The sequence below is a fragment of the Peromyscus maniculatus genome, chromosome 18, assembly GCF_049852395.1.
Source record: "Peromyscus maniculatus bairdii isolate BWxNUB_F1_BW_parent chromosome 18, HU_Pman_BW_mat_3.1, whole genome shotgun sequence".
Classification (NCBI taxonomy): Eukaryota; Metazoa; Chordata; class Mammalia; order Rodentia; family Cricetidae; genus Peromyscus; species Peromyscus maniculatus.
In genome coordinates, this window is record NC_134869.1 from 42,469,871 (window position 1) to 42,485,270 (window position 15,400).

At 52.4% G+C, this 15,400-nt stretch overlaps 1 protein-coding gene across 16 annotated transcripts in view; it reads right to left on the reverse strand.

The window, feature by feature from the left end:
- Positions 1–961: 961 nt before the first annotated feature.
- Baz2a (bromodomain adjacent to zinc finger domain 2A) overlaps positions 962–15,400 on the reverse strand; it is a 38,999-nt gene continuing 24,560 nt past the window's right edge. For 9 of the 16 annotated variants that reach the window (XM_076554018.1, XM_076554033.1, XM_076554029.1 and 6 more), the window contains 21 exons: positions 14,414–14,522; positions 14,199–14,300; positions 13,882–14,092; positions 12,079–12,179; positions 11,707–11,772; positions 11,230–11,463; positions 10,861–11,115; positions 9,536–9,750; positions 9,195–9,269; positions 8,836–9,016; positions 8,679–8,738; positions 8,367–8,515; positions 6,620–7,265; positions 6,245–6,491; positions 5,997–6,152; positions 5,752–5,903; positions 4,804–5,226; positions 4,567–4,713; positions 4,015–4,241; positions 3,789–3,932; positions 962–3,643 (listed from right to left, as the gene is read on the reverse strand). In XM_076554018.1, coding sequence (XP_076410133.1) covers positions 3,478–3,643; positions 3,789–3,932; positions 4,015–4,241; positions 4,567–4,713; positions 4,804–5,226; positions 5,752–5,903; positions 5,997–6,152; positions 6,245–6,491; positions 6,620–7,265; positions 8,367–8,515; positions 8,679–8,738; positions 8,836–9,016; positions 9,195–9,269; positions 9,536–9,750; positions 10,861–11,115; positions 11,230–11,463; positions 11,707–11,772; positions 12,079–12,179; positions 13,882–14,092; positions 14,199–14,300; positions 14,414–14,522 — 4,066 coding nt within the window. In that variant the 3' untranslated portion in view covers positions 962–3,477. The remainder of the gene's footprint in view (positions 3,644–3,788; positions 3,933–4,014; positions 4,242–4,566; positions 4,714–4,803; positions 5,227–5,751; positions 5,904–5,996; positions 6,153–6,244; positions 6,492–6,619; positions 7,266–8,366; positions 8,516–8,678; positions 8,739–8,835; positions 9,017–9,194; positions 9,270–9,535; positions 9,751–10,860; positions 11,116–11,229; positions 11,464–11,706; positions 11,773–12,078; positions 12,180–13,881; positions 14,093–14,198; positions 14,301–14,413; positions 14,523–15,400) is intronic. The other 7 variants (XM_076554024.1, XM_076554025.1, XM_076554032.1 and 4 more) reach the window with 4 other exon arrangements.

Sequence of the window (15,400 nt, forward strand, 5' to 3'; positions counted from 1 at the left end):
CCCCAACTTCCTTGTCCTCACTCAACTACCTCAGTCTCACGATCTAACAAGAGCACAGGCATCGGCTTGCCTAACATCACCACCGCCCTTGTCTTCATGGACTTAGAAACAAATGCAAACTCTTCAGTTCTGGAACCGGAACTGCTCTTTCCGGATTGTCTTCTCGAGCGATCTTGGCTCCCCTATCACCCACAGTGGTGTGAGCTCTCCAGGTCAGTCCCTGTATGACAAGCCAGGGCCCAAGCTGTGCACTGACCACCTAGGGCAGGTACTAGTCACCCCAGGAATACCAGCTTTGGAGAATAAGAGAACAGACTGGAGGACGCCCTAGAGCTGAGGGCTGTTTGTGATTTTTTTTTCTCTTTTGGGTTTTCTGAGACAAGGTTCCTCTGTGTAGTTTTGGTGCCTGTCCTGGATCTCGCTCTGTAGCCCAGGCTGGTCTCAGATATCCGCCTGGCTCTGCCTCCTGAGTGCTGGGACTAAAGGCGTGCGCCACCACCGCCCGGCTCTGTGACTGATGGGCTGGAATGGATGGGTCTGCTCCTGCCAGTCTCTGGGGTGAGTGACAGCTCCACTGGATGCACTCATCACCCTGGAGAGGAGGTTTAACTTATACTTAGAACACATTTTGTACATTTCCCCTTTACCCAGAAACCTGTAGTTTTATATTCTCCCACATCTGCCAATACTACCTCCTGCTCGCTCTCCTCGGCCGACTTCTGGTTCCCATCGCTCCCCTGTGATTTGGAAGAGCTTTTGCTAACTTCAACCTTTTCTTTAAAAAATAATAATAATAATAAAACACAAAAGCCTGTCTTGGCGTCTTATCCATGGCTAGTGACCTGCCCACTCTTGCCGCCATGGCACACGGTGACACTGTAAGAGGAGCCCTGAGTGCCCCACCACACAAGCAGAGGTCGGGCAGCCTGCTGCCCCAGAGAAACACGCCAGTCTTTCCGAGTCTCTATCAAATGTGGTTTTATTCAATGACAAGCACTTTCTACAGCCGCACCTGTGGAACATCACATGGCAAAAACGAGGTGGTTTTTTTTCTCTAGACTTTTTTTTCCTTTTTTTAAACCTTATTAAAAATGAGATTGGTCCTAAAAATATAGAAAGAAATAAATTTAAATTCACAAAAAACTGTACATTATCAAAAAGTCACTAAAACACCACATTTGGTTATATAAAAGTCAGTCCCTTTTGTTGTAAAGGAACATGGGAACTTGTTGGTGTTGGTTTCTTGCCGTTACCAGATGGGGAGGGACACAGAGGGCAGGGGTGGGTGTCTCTTTATTTTAACCTGCGTTCCCTACCAAATACTCTGCCAATAAGAGGAGATCCACCTAGCTGGAGGGGCAGTAAAGATGAGAAAGAAAAGCGAGAAATGGCCCCTTGGATCATGCCCTCCCCCAGGACCCCTTCACCCCCCACTTCTTCAAGTCTAGGACCTCCGCCCCCGTAAGAGTGCCTGGTCCCTAGGACGGAGCTGGAGCTGGAGCGGAGCACAAAGCCGACGCGACGGCCTCTCTCCCTCCCACTCCAACCGCGAATGACTCCAGTACATCTTATGCTGAGGGGAACTTGCCACGGGGAGAGTTGTCCCCGGTCATAACAGTTCCAAACATCTAACACAAAGTTTGTTACGGCGCAGTTATTTAGATAAAATATAAATATTTATGCATAATATAAAGTCAATTCAAATATTCTTCAATCCACCTCTTATTTAAAAGCAAAAAAAAAATTCTCAAATAAAATTAAGTTTTGAGGTTTATCGACAGAAAAGGCGACTTTAGAAATAGGCAATAGGGAGTGGAGTGAGGGGGGCTGGAAAGGAGAGGGGCTGCCCGGGAGCCGCACTGCCCCACCCCTCAGGACTGCTCAGTCCAAGGACTGCTCCTCCTCCTCCTCCTCCTCACCTGGCACCCTCTGCCCCCACCAATGGACATGCTTGGACGCCTCAGCTCTCTGCTTAGGCCCTACAGCTAGCAGCCACCTCCCCAGTGCAAGTACCCGTAATTTCTGATGGGAGGGGCTCTGCTGAGCAGGAAAGCAGGGGCCAGGGGCCCATGGCTATAGCTTGGAGTTAGCAGCTTTCCTCTCGTGTGTTGGGGGCTTAACCTGGGCTTAGTCACACACAGGGCAGTGGTAGACCCAGAACCTCTCCTCTCTACCCATCCTGTGCTCCAGGAGTTTGCTCGATGCTGGGGATATGAAGTAGATTAGATGCAAGGGAGGAAAGACACTAAACCCGACACTCATGGTTAGGAGAGACCCAGTTCTACCCTCCCCAGCAAACTCTCAGGACTCAAAGCTGCTGAGAGGAGAGGGAGCTCCTGCTGAAAAGATTGCACAGTTTGAAGAGGCTGGAACAGAGATAACCATGAGGGGAGACAGCACTGTCCCCAGAGAAATAGTTCCTGTGTTTCCCCAAAGACAGAAAGTGATGGCATGAAACAATGGGAAAGGTGAGAACAAAACATCTGCGGAAACACGGATGGATCCCATTACACAAAACAGGGTCACGGTCACAGCTCTCATTTGTGTGCTCCCGCACACACACACACGCACACGCACACGCACACACACACCCTCTCCCCCTCTCTCTGAGGGCCTCCATCTCGGAGCAGCACTCAGACTCAGCAGTAGTTGTCCCTGAGGAGTTCCCAAGAGGGAGGTTTGGGAAGCGGGGAAGAAGGCTGGAAGGCCCAGGGCGCCCGCCTGCCCGCCTGCTCACCCCCCAGTCAGAGTTTCAGGCAAGGCTAGAAACTCAGCGCACGAGGAGAAGGACATTTTGGAGGGTAACTATTGGCAGGAGGAGGAGGACAGTGACAGGGAGCTCTGAACTGTTTTCCACACAAGGGGAGAAGAACCCGTACACGATAGTTTTACATTATTGGGTGGGACAAAAATCGTCCAACTAGGGAGGAGAAAGGGGAGAGAAGAAAGGGCGAGAGAAGCAGGGATCAGGGAAGGGACTGAACATGGAAGCAGCATGTTCAGGGCCCGGTGTCCGGCTGACACACTGGGGAGTTAAGTCCACTTTACTGGCCGTCACTGCGGGTCCACACACAGTACAGAGTGTTTCTCGGTTTTACACATTCACTAGAACTATTGCTATTGTTAAATAGCCCCAGGAGGCTGGGGCGTGTACAGGGAGGGGAGGAAGCCAGGAAGAGGAAGGGACTTCTTTACCCCTCTCCATTTTAATTAGTTAAAAAAAAAAAAAAAGAGGAAAAATTCTTTTCTTTTTTGGCTTTCCGTCCAGAAGGACCTCATCTCTGCATCTCTTCTTTGAGGAGCAAGAGGAGGAAGGGAGGAAAGAGATTGGGACAAGAGGATGTGGTCTGCCCAGGCAGAGGCAGGCATCAGCACTGTCTGATGCGTCCGCCCAGGGCAGCCGTCAGCAGGTCAGAGTGGCAGGTTCTCGTCAGGAAGGCTGGGAAGATGGAAACCAGTGGTCTCCACCTTCCTCCCTCACAGATTGGCCTGTTTTCCCTGATAAAATTCCTCCCAGCGGCTCTCGAAGAAGCGGCGCATGATGTGCCCAGCCTTGCCCACTTCAGAGTCATCCTCATTGAAGGTCTGGCAGTTGTCAAAAACCAGAAGGGCATCAGCTGCAAACTCCTCTGAGCTAGTGTACCTGGGCCAAGGGGAGAATGGGTTGTGAGCTCTTCAGAGCTGAGAGAGAGAGAGAGCCAGAGAGAGCGAGAGCGAGAGCGAGAGCGAGAGCGAGAGAGAGAGAGAGAGAGAGAGAGAGAGAGAGAGAGAGAGAGAGGTCTTCTTACCCTCCCCGGAGCAGCCGTTCTCGCATGGTGGAAAAATCCATAGGGTTCTTGATGACTCGCCGGTACCCACTCACCAAGCGAGGGTTCACAGGCTCCAGGAAAGGCCAGGCTGCGTCGTGGGACTCCATCTCCATTAGGATGATCCTATTAGCACGGGAAGCACACACTGACTCCTCCAGCCCCTCTGGCACACACAGCCAGCCATCCCTACGATTCACTAACTCACTCGCAAAATGTGAGGTCACTGTGGTGGCTTCTCATTGAAAGTCGCCGTCTCTTGGAGGGCGAAAGGCCGTCTTCTGGGCACCGAGACACTGCTGGGCTTTCTCGACTCCTTGACAGAACCCGACGTCGACGGCTGTCACCCTCTGGGAAGTTCAGTGGAAAACTACTTTTCCGCTTCTGGCCTCGTTTTGGGAAACCAGGCCTCTGAGAGAATTCTTCTTCTACCTGCTGAGGATGGGCAAGGGAAGGGCAGCAGTGTGGGTGTGTGCTGCGTGTCCTCCTGTTCATCCGAGTCCCGCCTACCAGTAACTGTGCCTTCCAATGGTCAGACACACGCCAGCATGTGAGCTCAATCAGGTGATCAGCGGGAAGCGGGGCGATCATTATTACCATTGGACAGAGACATGGCTGGGGCTAAAGACTGACTCAGTCAAGGAGGACTCAACCCTAACATGCCGTCAGAGGCTCATCCCAGGAGAGCCGGGGGACAGGGACATCTGCGGTTTAAAAAAAAAAAGCGACGAGAAGGAGAACCAAGCAGCAGAAACCTTACCTGGGCCAAACAGACAGTGCAGAACCAGTCTCCTTCTGGGACAGCCTCCATCTTGGGCCGATGACAATAAATGTGGCAGCCCCGGTCACAGCCATCACAGAGCAGGAGAAACTCGTCATTGTCGCCCTTCCGGCAGACCAGGCAGGTCTGGACCAGAGTTGTGAGGAGGCAGAGTGAGGCCTTCGCCCCCCTCTGCCTGTCGCTGACCCCACCCCCACCAAGGCCCCAGACACTCACCACTTTGTTGACAGACTTCTCCCAGGCGATGGACCTCTCCAGCTGGCCCATGCACAGGCACACTTGGGCTGCGCTACGGCACCTCTCGAGTGTCTGCCGCCAGACACGAACACGCGGGGTGATCTCGTACGATATCTCGGTAGTGGTGCCATCAGGGGCACCGTCGGGGGTGCTCAGCAGGGCCTTCTCCACCACCACCTCCTGGGCGGCCCAGAGGGGCTCCCGCAAGTATCGCCGCTCCACATTCTGTTCCAGAGCAGCGAGCCGCATCACAGCCAGGTCCAGAGGGTTGGTGTTCTGGCGCTGAGGGACAACCCCATCTCTGCCCCGTCCTCTCCAGGGGATCTCCTCCGGAGAGTCGGGCAGATGCTCGCAGTAGGCCAAGTCTTCTCGGGTAGAGTCTGGGCCTGGGCATGTCCAGCCCTTCCAGTGGGAAAGAGGAATAACACACATTGTAAAGGGAGGCGCTCCATGTCTTGGTAAGTCACTCGGGAAGAAGAAACCAAGGGCTTTTCCCGACACCCACCCCACAGCTGGGCGCAGTGGCTCCTGTCAGCAATCCCAGCGCCTGGACAGCTGAGGCAGGAAAAATGCCTTGAATCCCAGGCAGGTCTCAACTACAGAGACCTTGTTTCAAAAACCAGCACCTAGGGCCGGAGAGAGGGCGCAGCAGTTAACGGTGCGGGCTGCTCTTCCAGAGGACCCATATTCAGTCCCCAGCACCCACAACGGGGGCTCACAACAGTCTACAAGGCCCAGTTCCACAGGATCTGACCCTTTCGGTCTGAGGGCACTGCACACCCGTACCATGTGGACACGCAAGCAAAACACACACACACACACACACAGACACACAGACACACACACACACACAAATCAAAACAAAAAGCTAAACGAAACCACAACCCCCCCCTAAATAGCTCCCACGCAGTGCTGACCCCAGTGTACCCGAATCTGCAGATCAGACAGGACAACCCTCTGCTCCAGCTCCTCCACCCACTGGAGCACAGCTAGGTCCGTCTCGTAAGTCTTCTCTTTGGGACACCAGCTCTTCAGTCCTTCTTCCGAGGCAGGCAGCTGACTAGGCTCAAAGATAGGGTCTGCGGAGAGAGAAAGCGGGGCGGTGGCCCGTCAGGCCCCTCTGCACAGCGGCCACTCCCGTCGAGCTGGCCGGCTGGGCTTCTCTTACTCACCAGTTAAGGGCTGTACGCAAACTTCCTGCAAGAAGTCCTTGTGCTTGCTAAGATGTTTGTGGAGCGCCTTCTCCCTGATGCCTCGGGGATGCAGTGCCTTGAGTATGACATCCAGTGTCTCAGGATCTCGGATCCACCACCAGCCAGAGCACATCTCTGTGTACAGAGGGTATGTATATGGGCCAGGGGATGGAAACCACATGAGTCACACTGCCCATGATGACAACTGCTATTACCTCCATGCTTACCCCATCCTAGCCAAGCTCGCTCACCAGGGGGGATAGGCTGGGCTGTCAGCTGGGTTAAGTAATGCTGCTCCACCTGCTTGAAGAACTTGCTAGGAGGTCTCCCCCTCCGCTTGGGTTGTCCCAGCCCGGTGGGACTCTGTGGCATTTCTTCAGAGTCTCCTGATGGCCTCTTAGAGCCCCCTCCAGGCAAGTGGGTGGAAGAGAACTGCCCTGGAGAACAGGGATTGGCAGCACCGGGTGTATTCATCTGTAAATACGGAGACATGAAGGAATGGAGCCATTTTATGTCTATAGGTTTCCCAACTTCAGGCTACAGCCTCACAGCTAGACACAGGAGCCCGGGGCAGGAGAAAGCAGACGGATCTGGCTACTTACTGGCTTAGAGGAGGCAGGCAGCTGGAGGGAGGGAGCAGGCTGGTCCTCAGAAACTGCGGGGGGTGGTGTAGGGGCAGCATCACAGGGTATCTGGGCTGAGAAGCTAAACCAGGGTCCTTGAGGGGCAGGACAGGGTTCCGGCTCATCAGGATCTGGCTCCCCCAAAGACTGGGATGCAGCAGAGTCTCCCTTCCCTGGGCTGCTATCAGGTGTGAGGACGGAGCTGCTCAGCAGGGAACTGTGGTTCTGCGTCTGGCTCAGCCAAGACAGGAAGGCCGACTGGCTGAGGTCATGCTGGCTCTGACCCAGGGACAGAGGGGAGCCTTCCGGCTCTAGGAACCCATTATTTGATGGGGGATGGGATTGAAGATGGGGCTGGATGGAAGCCTGAAGCTGCAGATGAGACTGAGGTTCTGGCTGAACTTGAGGCTGGGGTTGTTCTGAATCATGGTCCCGAAGAGCAGATTTAGGGTGCCTAGGCTGCATAGACCCAGGCTTAGATTTTCGAGGTCGGCCTCGGGCGCGGGCAGGAGAAGCAGAGGTGTTGGAGCCAGTTAACTCTCTCTTTCCGGAGTCTGGGGCCGAGCAGGGGGTTGAAGGGACTGCTTCTGTCAAGTTCCCAGCTTCCTGCTTTATCCCCTCTTCACTACCTGTAAAGAGACAGAGAGCTCCAGACGGACTGCTGGACAGTGGGAAAGAAGGGAATCTACAAACGCGGACACACTTGCTTTCTAAAACCTGTTAGGATTCTACTGGTTAACAGCTTAAGTCAATGGACAGAGCATCTGAGGAAGAAGTCTTGTTTTTGAGACAGTCTCTCTCCATGTAGCCCTGGCCAGCGCTGAACTCACTATGTACACCAGACTGGCCTTGATTCAAAAGACAGACCTGCTCTAAATAATGCCTAGTCACAGCATAATCTAAACTGCTTTACTGGGAAACAACCACAGGTTAAGCACTTGTTTTCCGAGACAGGGTACTGCTATCCAGTTCCGTCTGTCCTTGACCTCGAGGTCCTCTTGGCTCAGCTTCCCAAGCACTGGGATCAGTCTTTAGCTACACCTCAGTTTAGTCCCAAAGATACCCGTGCAACGCCCGCCACTGAGCCACACCTAGACTCTGTCAAGCACTATCAACATTTTAATCCCTCCCACCCCTCAAGATAGGGTGTCTCTGTGTAGCTCCAGCTGTCCTTGAACTCAGAGATCCACCGGCCTCTTCCTCTCAAGTGCTAGAATTAAAGGTGTGCACCACTACTCTCAGGCTTACACATATTTATTCTTAGTAGTCATTGAAAAACAACTATGTGAGGCAGGCGGATCTCTGTGAGTTTGAGGCCAGCTTGGTCTACAGGGCGAGATCCAGGACAGGCACCAGAACTACACAGAGAAACCCTGTCTTGAAAAACCAAACCAAACAAAACAACAAAAAACAAACAAAAAAAAAAGGGGGGGGGGAAGAAAAACAATTATATGTATGTATGGACTCCTTGAAGTTACAAGCCACGTGACACGGATGGGTGCTGGGAATGCACCTCAGGTCCCCTGGAAGAACCGTGCATGCTCTTAACCATTGTCCCGTCTCCAGCCCCAATTCTCAGGTGTCTCATGAAGTACATTACTACCAACACGGCCACTGTTCCCAGATGAAGAGACCGAAGCGTGCAGCCGGCAAGCAGTTTTACACTAGAGCCGGTGCTGCATCAGGAAACTGAAGACTGAACTCAGAATTCAAGCCTCAGACACACCTACCTGAGCTCCCCTCTGAGCCTTCCACAAAGATTCCAGCCAAACACGGCAATACCCAGTAGTGGCGTCTGTAGCGGTCCTGACCCAGAGACACTGCCCGAAGCATCTGGGATGAGTGAAGCAGCTTTTTTCTAAAGAAGAGCTGACGCTGGGTATGAAATGGAAAAAGACGATGAATAAACCATTTCCAGCGAGGCATGACGGATTTTAATATGTAGGAGGACTGAGGCTTATCTGCTTCCCTGGACAACAGATATAATCTAAAGAGGGGGACGATTCCTGCCAACTTTTGGGAGACTCAAAGACAATACCTTACTGAGTTTTTCTATCTGGCGCTCTAACTCTGGAATGCTGGATGCTGCAACATCAATCTGGGCAGAAGCAAACACACATTGAGAAGTGTGAGTTTCCAGACCCAAGAAAGAATGTTTTCTGGCCCACCCCGCCCTCCTTCCGTTGGGTCAGTACCTCTCCATCTCTTCGAGCCCTGCGGCCATGGACAGCTGCTCTGGTTTCCTCCTCCTCCTCCTCCTCTATGCCGCTGGCTTCCTCCATGATCCGAGAGCTGCGCCTCCGGCCCAGGCCTTCTTCTAGCCCTTCCATCATAACCTCAGGCCGCCCAGTTCTCTTGGCCAGAGCAGTTTTCAGTCTTGAAAAACAAGAGATTAGGGGAGACTATATATGGAGAAGAACATAATGCCCAAAAAGAAACACCTGAGATGTACATTTTCCAGAGCCCCGGCAAAGGGCCGACCGAAGAAGGGCATCATAGCCAGGCAACATCCTGGCTGCCCTCTCTCTCTGGGTTCTAGTCTGCTGTGTCCTACCTCCGGAGTCGGCCTTCAACGATCCATTTGTTTTTCCTGTAGCTGGACATATTCTCCAGAGTCTTGTCAATCTCACTGCAGAGGAAAGGCAGATGATTTTTGAGGGAAAAGGGGCAGCAAAAAAGAAAAGAACAATAAGGTCTTACAAGGGGATTTCTGTCCGGTCACAACCTGGATGAATGACCAAGGCAGGCTTACACTGCCCAGGGAAGGGACCACGATTCTATCAAGTCATCATGCCAGCATCCTCAGAGAAGAGCAATGGACACTCACTCACCCTGGACTTGTGGAGAGCTAACCCTCCCCACCCCACCCCCTCCCACCCCAGCCCCGCCCCTCACTTGATGACCACGGTGGAGCCATTGAGCTCGTGCACGAGGAAGGCTAGAGCAGCAGCCTTCTGCTGGGGGGGCTGGGCCTGGAAGGGCTGGGTGCGCAGGCTGTCACACAAGGCCGGCTCCACGCGGTAGGCCATGAGGAAGCAGCGCAGTATCTCAGACACATTGTCTCTGGTCAGTGGGATCTCAGACACCTTCTCCCCCAAGATCTTCAGGGACTATTTGGAAGAAAACACAGTGGGAATCAGAGGGGAAATAGGAACAACTCAAGTTCGGTGAACCTGGGAGAAAACTACAAGGGCGAAGATAAAACTCTCAGAGAAAGCCGGGTGGTGGTGGTGCACGCCTTTAGTCCCAGCACTCGGGAGGCAGAGGCAGGCGGGTCTCTGAGTTCGAGGCCAGCCTGGCCTATAGAGCGCGATCCAGGACAGGCACCAAAACTACACAGAGAAACCCTGTCTGGGGGGTGGGGAACGGGGATGGACGACAAGGAAAAAAGAACAAAAAAATGTAGCCCTGGCTGGCCTGGAACTTGTTATGCAGAACAGGCTTAAAGAGGCCTGTCTGGCCGGGCAGTGGTGGCGCACGCCTTTAATCCCAGCACTCGGGAGGCAGAGCCAGGCGGATCTCTGTGAGTTCGAGGCCAGCCTGGGCTACCAAGTAAGCTCTAGGAAAGGCGCAAAGCTACACAGAGAAACCCTGTCTCGAAAAACCAAAAAAAAAAAAAGAGGCCTGTCTGTCTCCGTATCCCAGGCACTAAAGTTAGAGGTGTGCATCATAACCCAGCTAAAAGAAATTCTTGTGAAAAAAAAAAAAAAGAGAAAAAGACTAAAAACTGCCAGGACGCGGGGCTGGAGAGATGGCCCAGGGGTTAGGAGCACTGGCTCCTCTTCCCGAGGATCTGGGTTCAGTTCCCAGCATCCACAGGGTGGCTCACAACTGTCTGTCACTCCAGCTCCAGGAGACGACACCCTCTTCTGAATCAGGAAGGGGTCTCACACCAACCACTTCTCTGGGTTCTTGGGGAGGGCAGGGGGGGGTCTCACACCACTTCTCTGGGTTCTTGGGGGAAGGGAGGGTGGGGGGTCTCACACCACTTCTCTGGGTTCTTGGGGGAGGGCAGGGTGGGGGGTCTCACGCCACTTCTCTGGGTTCTTGGGGAGGGCAGGGGGGGGTCTCACACCACTTCTCTGGGTTCTTGGGGGGAGGCGCAGGGTGTGTGTGGGGTCTCACACCACTTCTCTGGGTTCTTCGGGGGTGGGTGGGGGGCGCACAGGTACGTGTTCTCAAAGAGAAAGCAGAACTGACTCCAACCCAGGGAAGCTCACCTGGCAGTAGGCGGGCAGACCGGGGTCACGGAGTGCAGCCCTCAGGAGCTGCACCAGCAGATCTTGCACTCGGCCCAAGCTGTCTCCTTGACACAGGAGGCCTTCCTGCAGGACTCCCAGACTAGGGACATCTTTGGTAAGGTCAAAGCCTAGCACTTTGCCAAAACTATGCAGGAACTCCACGATGGTTAAGCAGTCTGAGAAGGCCCTACTGGACAATGTCAAACCAGGGATGCGGGTGAAGTCAGGCAGGGGCTGGGGAGATAAAATCGGGTAGGCATCCTGTTAGACTGACCAAGAGGCAATGTCTGGGTATTCAGAGGTCTTCTGTTAAATGTCCCAGAACTGGCCCTTCCATGACCTTCCTACCTGGTGGTCAGCTAGACACATGTCCTCCGTGGGCTTCTTCATCTCCTCCAAGATAGCCTGCTGCCTCTGCCGCTCCTGCAGACGCCTCTGCGTGGCAAGGCTCCTCTCTGGTTTGCAGGGGGGTCTGGCTTTGGCCGCCTCTTCCTTCACCTTTACTTTCTCCTTTTCCTTCTTTTCCCTCTTCACTTTTCCCGTTGGTTTTTCCTGCTTTGTCTTTGTCTTTTCTTTCTCGGCCTACCCACCAGGAGAAAGGAACAAGTGTCAGAGATACCTGTCTAGCCAGGCCTGATCTTAGTCCCTCCCAAGCAAGAGTCCAAAATTACACCAGCACAGGAGCGTTTGGAAAGTCTCTGTGGTGGCTTCGAATCAGCCGTGAGAGATGGAGACTTGGCTCTGTGGTAGCATGTCTGTCTAGCATGCACAATGCACCCTGGAAAGGAAGTAAACTTGGCGCACACACTCATCACACGTACACACCTTGGCTTTCTTCTTAGTGTCCTTCTGCTTTGCGCTCTTGGCCTCTTGTCTCCTCTTGTTTCTGGCCTGTAAACCATAAGGGAAGTCATTTCTCCCCAAACTCTGAAAGCACCTCTGCTTGGGCTAGGATTCAAACACAGAAGGGTGCTGGGGAGGAGAGGTGAGAGATGGGATGATGAGGGACTGGCAATGGGTCAATTCTCTCACCCTAGAGATAGATGCCCTATTTTTCTTGAACAAGCCCGTTTTTCTAAATCAAGCCCAAACAATTCCATTTTATGAAGGTGCACTGCTACACTGAGGAGGAAACGGAGATGGAAGAAAACGCGAAGCTGCCCATAGAAAACGTTTGCGCACGGCTGTCCTCCTCACCTGCCCTTGGACAGGAGTCTGACTCTCTCCCCGAGGTACCTTCTGCCTCATCTTCTTTTTGCTTTTACTCGTCTGTGCTTTATCCTCCTCACTCGGTGTTTCTGTGAGGCAGAAAGGAAACGGGGAGAAGTGAGTGTGGAAACCGAGCGTGGCATCCATGGCAGCCATGCCTCCTACAAAGCTGGCTTCTCATACAGCTTCATGAACAAATACTGTTTTGCTGTTGGTTTGTTTTTTCAGTAGACAAAATAAAGCATTTAAGAGAAAGGGGTCAGAGAGGCACCTGCTCAGGTAGCTGTACAATGCACTCACACAGCATTAGCAGCCCAGAAGCCACAGGCTGACTCCAGCTGATGGAAGAGGCTACCAATGCAGAGTGAGTGCCTTTATAATCTCCTTCCCGGCCTATGGAGCAAGCATAGTAACGCTCAGACTGATGCACACAGCCTGGTTTTAGTGCAAGGAGAGCTGAGAATGGAAACAAGAACCTAAACTGTCAGCGAAGAGGGTATTGGTTTGTAACACTGGCAACCCAGACTCCTCTAACTGTCATAGCCAGTGTTTACACTCAGCTTTCAGAGCTCACTCCACTAACAGATTCAAATAAAAGTATAAATCTGCAAATAACTCATTTCTAATTGATATTCTGACCCAACAGTACCAATTCTTTCATTTCTGATATAGAAGCATCATGATACATTTTTTATGGCAAGCTTCTAAAGTACTTTGGGCAAATAAGTCGCTTAAAGCTTTTATTAAAATGAGACAGTGGGCTAGAGAGATGGCTTCGTGGTTAGGCACTCTTAATGCTCTTGCAGAGGACCTGGGTTCAGTTCCCAGCACTCACATGACAGCTCACAACCATCTATAATTCTAGTTCTAGAGGATCTGACACCCCCTTATGACCTTCACAGGCACCAGGCACACATGCATGAAGTGCCTATGTGTAAAACACCTGCACACATAAGATAAACCTTTTTGAAAAAATGAAATACACTGAGTTTGGGGTTTTAACTCTGATAGAGTACTTGATAGACAAGTGCAAAGGCCTAGGATTGACCTCTAGCATAGAGGGGAAAAAGATATAGACAGATAGCAGAGCAGGAACTCTGAATGGAATTAACAAGACTATTCCATATTCTGCACACCGTACATGTAATACTTACTTAGATAAATACAATGCTTACTTAGAAAATTAGACATTTTTGCTGGGCAGTAGTGGTGATGCCTTTATTCCCAGCACTGAGGAGGCAGAAGCAGGTGGATCTCTGAATCCAAGACCAGCCTGGTCTACAGAGCTAGTTTCAGGACAGTCAGAGCTACACAGAGAAACTGTGTCTTGAAAAACAAAACAAAACAACCCCGTCCCCTCAAAAAAGTGAAAACAAAAAAAACACAGACATTTTCCTATTTACCTATCTGACTAAAACAGTGTACCAATTATCTTTTGTATTCAGGATGAACTGCAATCTCTACACAAAAACCTTGGAAATTGTATGAATGCAATCAATACAAGCAAGGAGCTGGAAGATGGACAGGAAAAGCATGGAAGTCTTCTCCTTTGGCCTTTACGGGGACAGCCCCAGGCTTTACTAGTAAAAGCAACTCAAAGGAAGAAATTATCTGGAAAAAAAATGTAGCAAGAAGCTGGGATTCTGATCATGCTTTCCAAGGGAAGAACAGATTTAGATTCATCTTTCCAGATGTCAGTCCCTCCTGGGAAATCCAGGTACCAACTGCAATTCAGCAACCTTTCAGATACCTTGTGGAGGGAGAATACCTGAGCTACAAATAACACTGTACCTTGGGGTTCCAGTTTCTTTGGAGGTCGGTTGTCTGTTTTAGTCAATAGCTCAGAGATCTTGACCTTAGGTGGCCGACCTCGGCCCCGCTTCACTTTGGGAACTTCCTTGTTCTTGGCCTTTTCATTATTTCGAGGTCGGCCTCGTTTGCCAGTAATTGCTTGAATTCTGGAAGGGATCTCCTCCGGCGATAACTGGACCCACTGCAAGCCCTAAAGGAACAAGGAACCCTGTGTTACAAGGGGACAATCAGTGCAGGCCACTACGCCCTCTGAACTATCCCGGCCTCCTGAAGACCCCAAACCCGTGGGCCGGCACCTCTGGCGTGTCTCTTTCTTCGAAGAAGTCTCCGACAGGCATGCGGGGGCTGAAGCTGAAGTGCTCCCGGCGGACACTGTGCACCACGTTTCGGCTCAGGTACTGAGAGGAAGGACAGTGGGAAGTCAGAGCCCTGCCACGTCTGTGGCCAGCTGCAACACAGGCACAGACAATGCTAGCCAGAGTCCTTTGAAAGCTACCAGTGCTGCCGTTACCTTGATGACTTCTGGAAACTGCTTCATCCTCTTCCCACAGGGGCCGTAGTACCACGTCTCCCCCTGCCACCGATGGCAGCCCTTCTTGATGCGCACTTCTCGCCGCCACCTGCCAGAGAAGCACATGGGCCCTGCCACCAGGTCACACCCTACCCACTCCCGTGCCACCCAGGAGCCCAGCCCACCGGGCAGATGCCCACACCTGTCCCACCAGCCCCGCATGCACACCGTCCCGCAGACAGTCCGCACACACAAACAACACAGCAGCACAGGGCTTGACAAACGGGCTCACGCTGCTCGAGCTCATACTGCAGCAAAGACTCTGGGAGGAGCCAAGGCGCCAGAGAGCGACCATGTACAAAGACCCCACTCTTCCTTTCCTAAGCTACTGAAGTGACCCCTGCAGCTAGAGACTCGAACGGCCCTGGCTCGGGTGCAGAGGGAGCCTAAGAACAAGTGGAGGCTGACTCCATGCAGCCACTCAGTAGGCCAGGTTTTAGTCAGTGACTGTTCTGACAACAGATTGTGACAGCCAGCCTTATTTAGCCTCATCGCCAGTGTGGCAGCAGTACTAAGACTTGGTGACAACCAGTAGCCTAGAATGGTTGTGGTGAAAATTAGGAAGACGGTTATTTCCAGAAGGTTTTCGATGCTGTCTGGTTTGGTCATTAAGTAGTTACCATTCCAGAGCTTAGCTCTCAGAGAGCACTAATTACAACAGAAACTACCACACCACAACCCCCAGTTCACTGTGGGCTTCAGCCCCTTCCCTCACTGCTACCCCCCCTCTCTGAAAACAGCCCTGCCTGGCTACTCTGGGTATTTGCGCCTTGGTTTGAAAAGGATCCTTGATCAAGACCGAGTAACCAGCAGATGAGCAGGGGAGACAGGGGAGACAGACCCTAAGAAAGAGAACACGTAGCCGGGCAGCGGCGGAGCACGCCTTTAATCCCAGCACTCGGGAGGCACAGGCAGGCAGATCTCCGT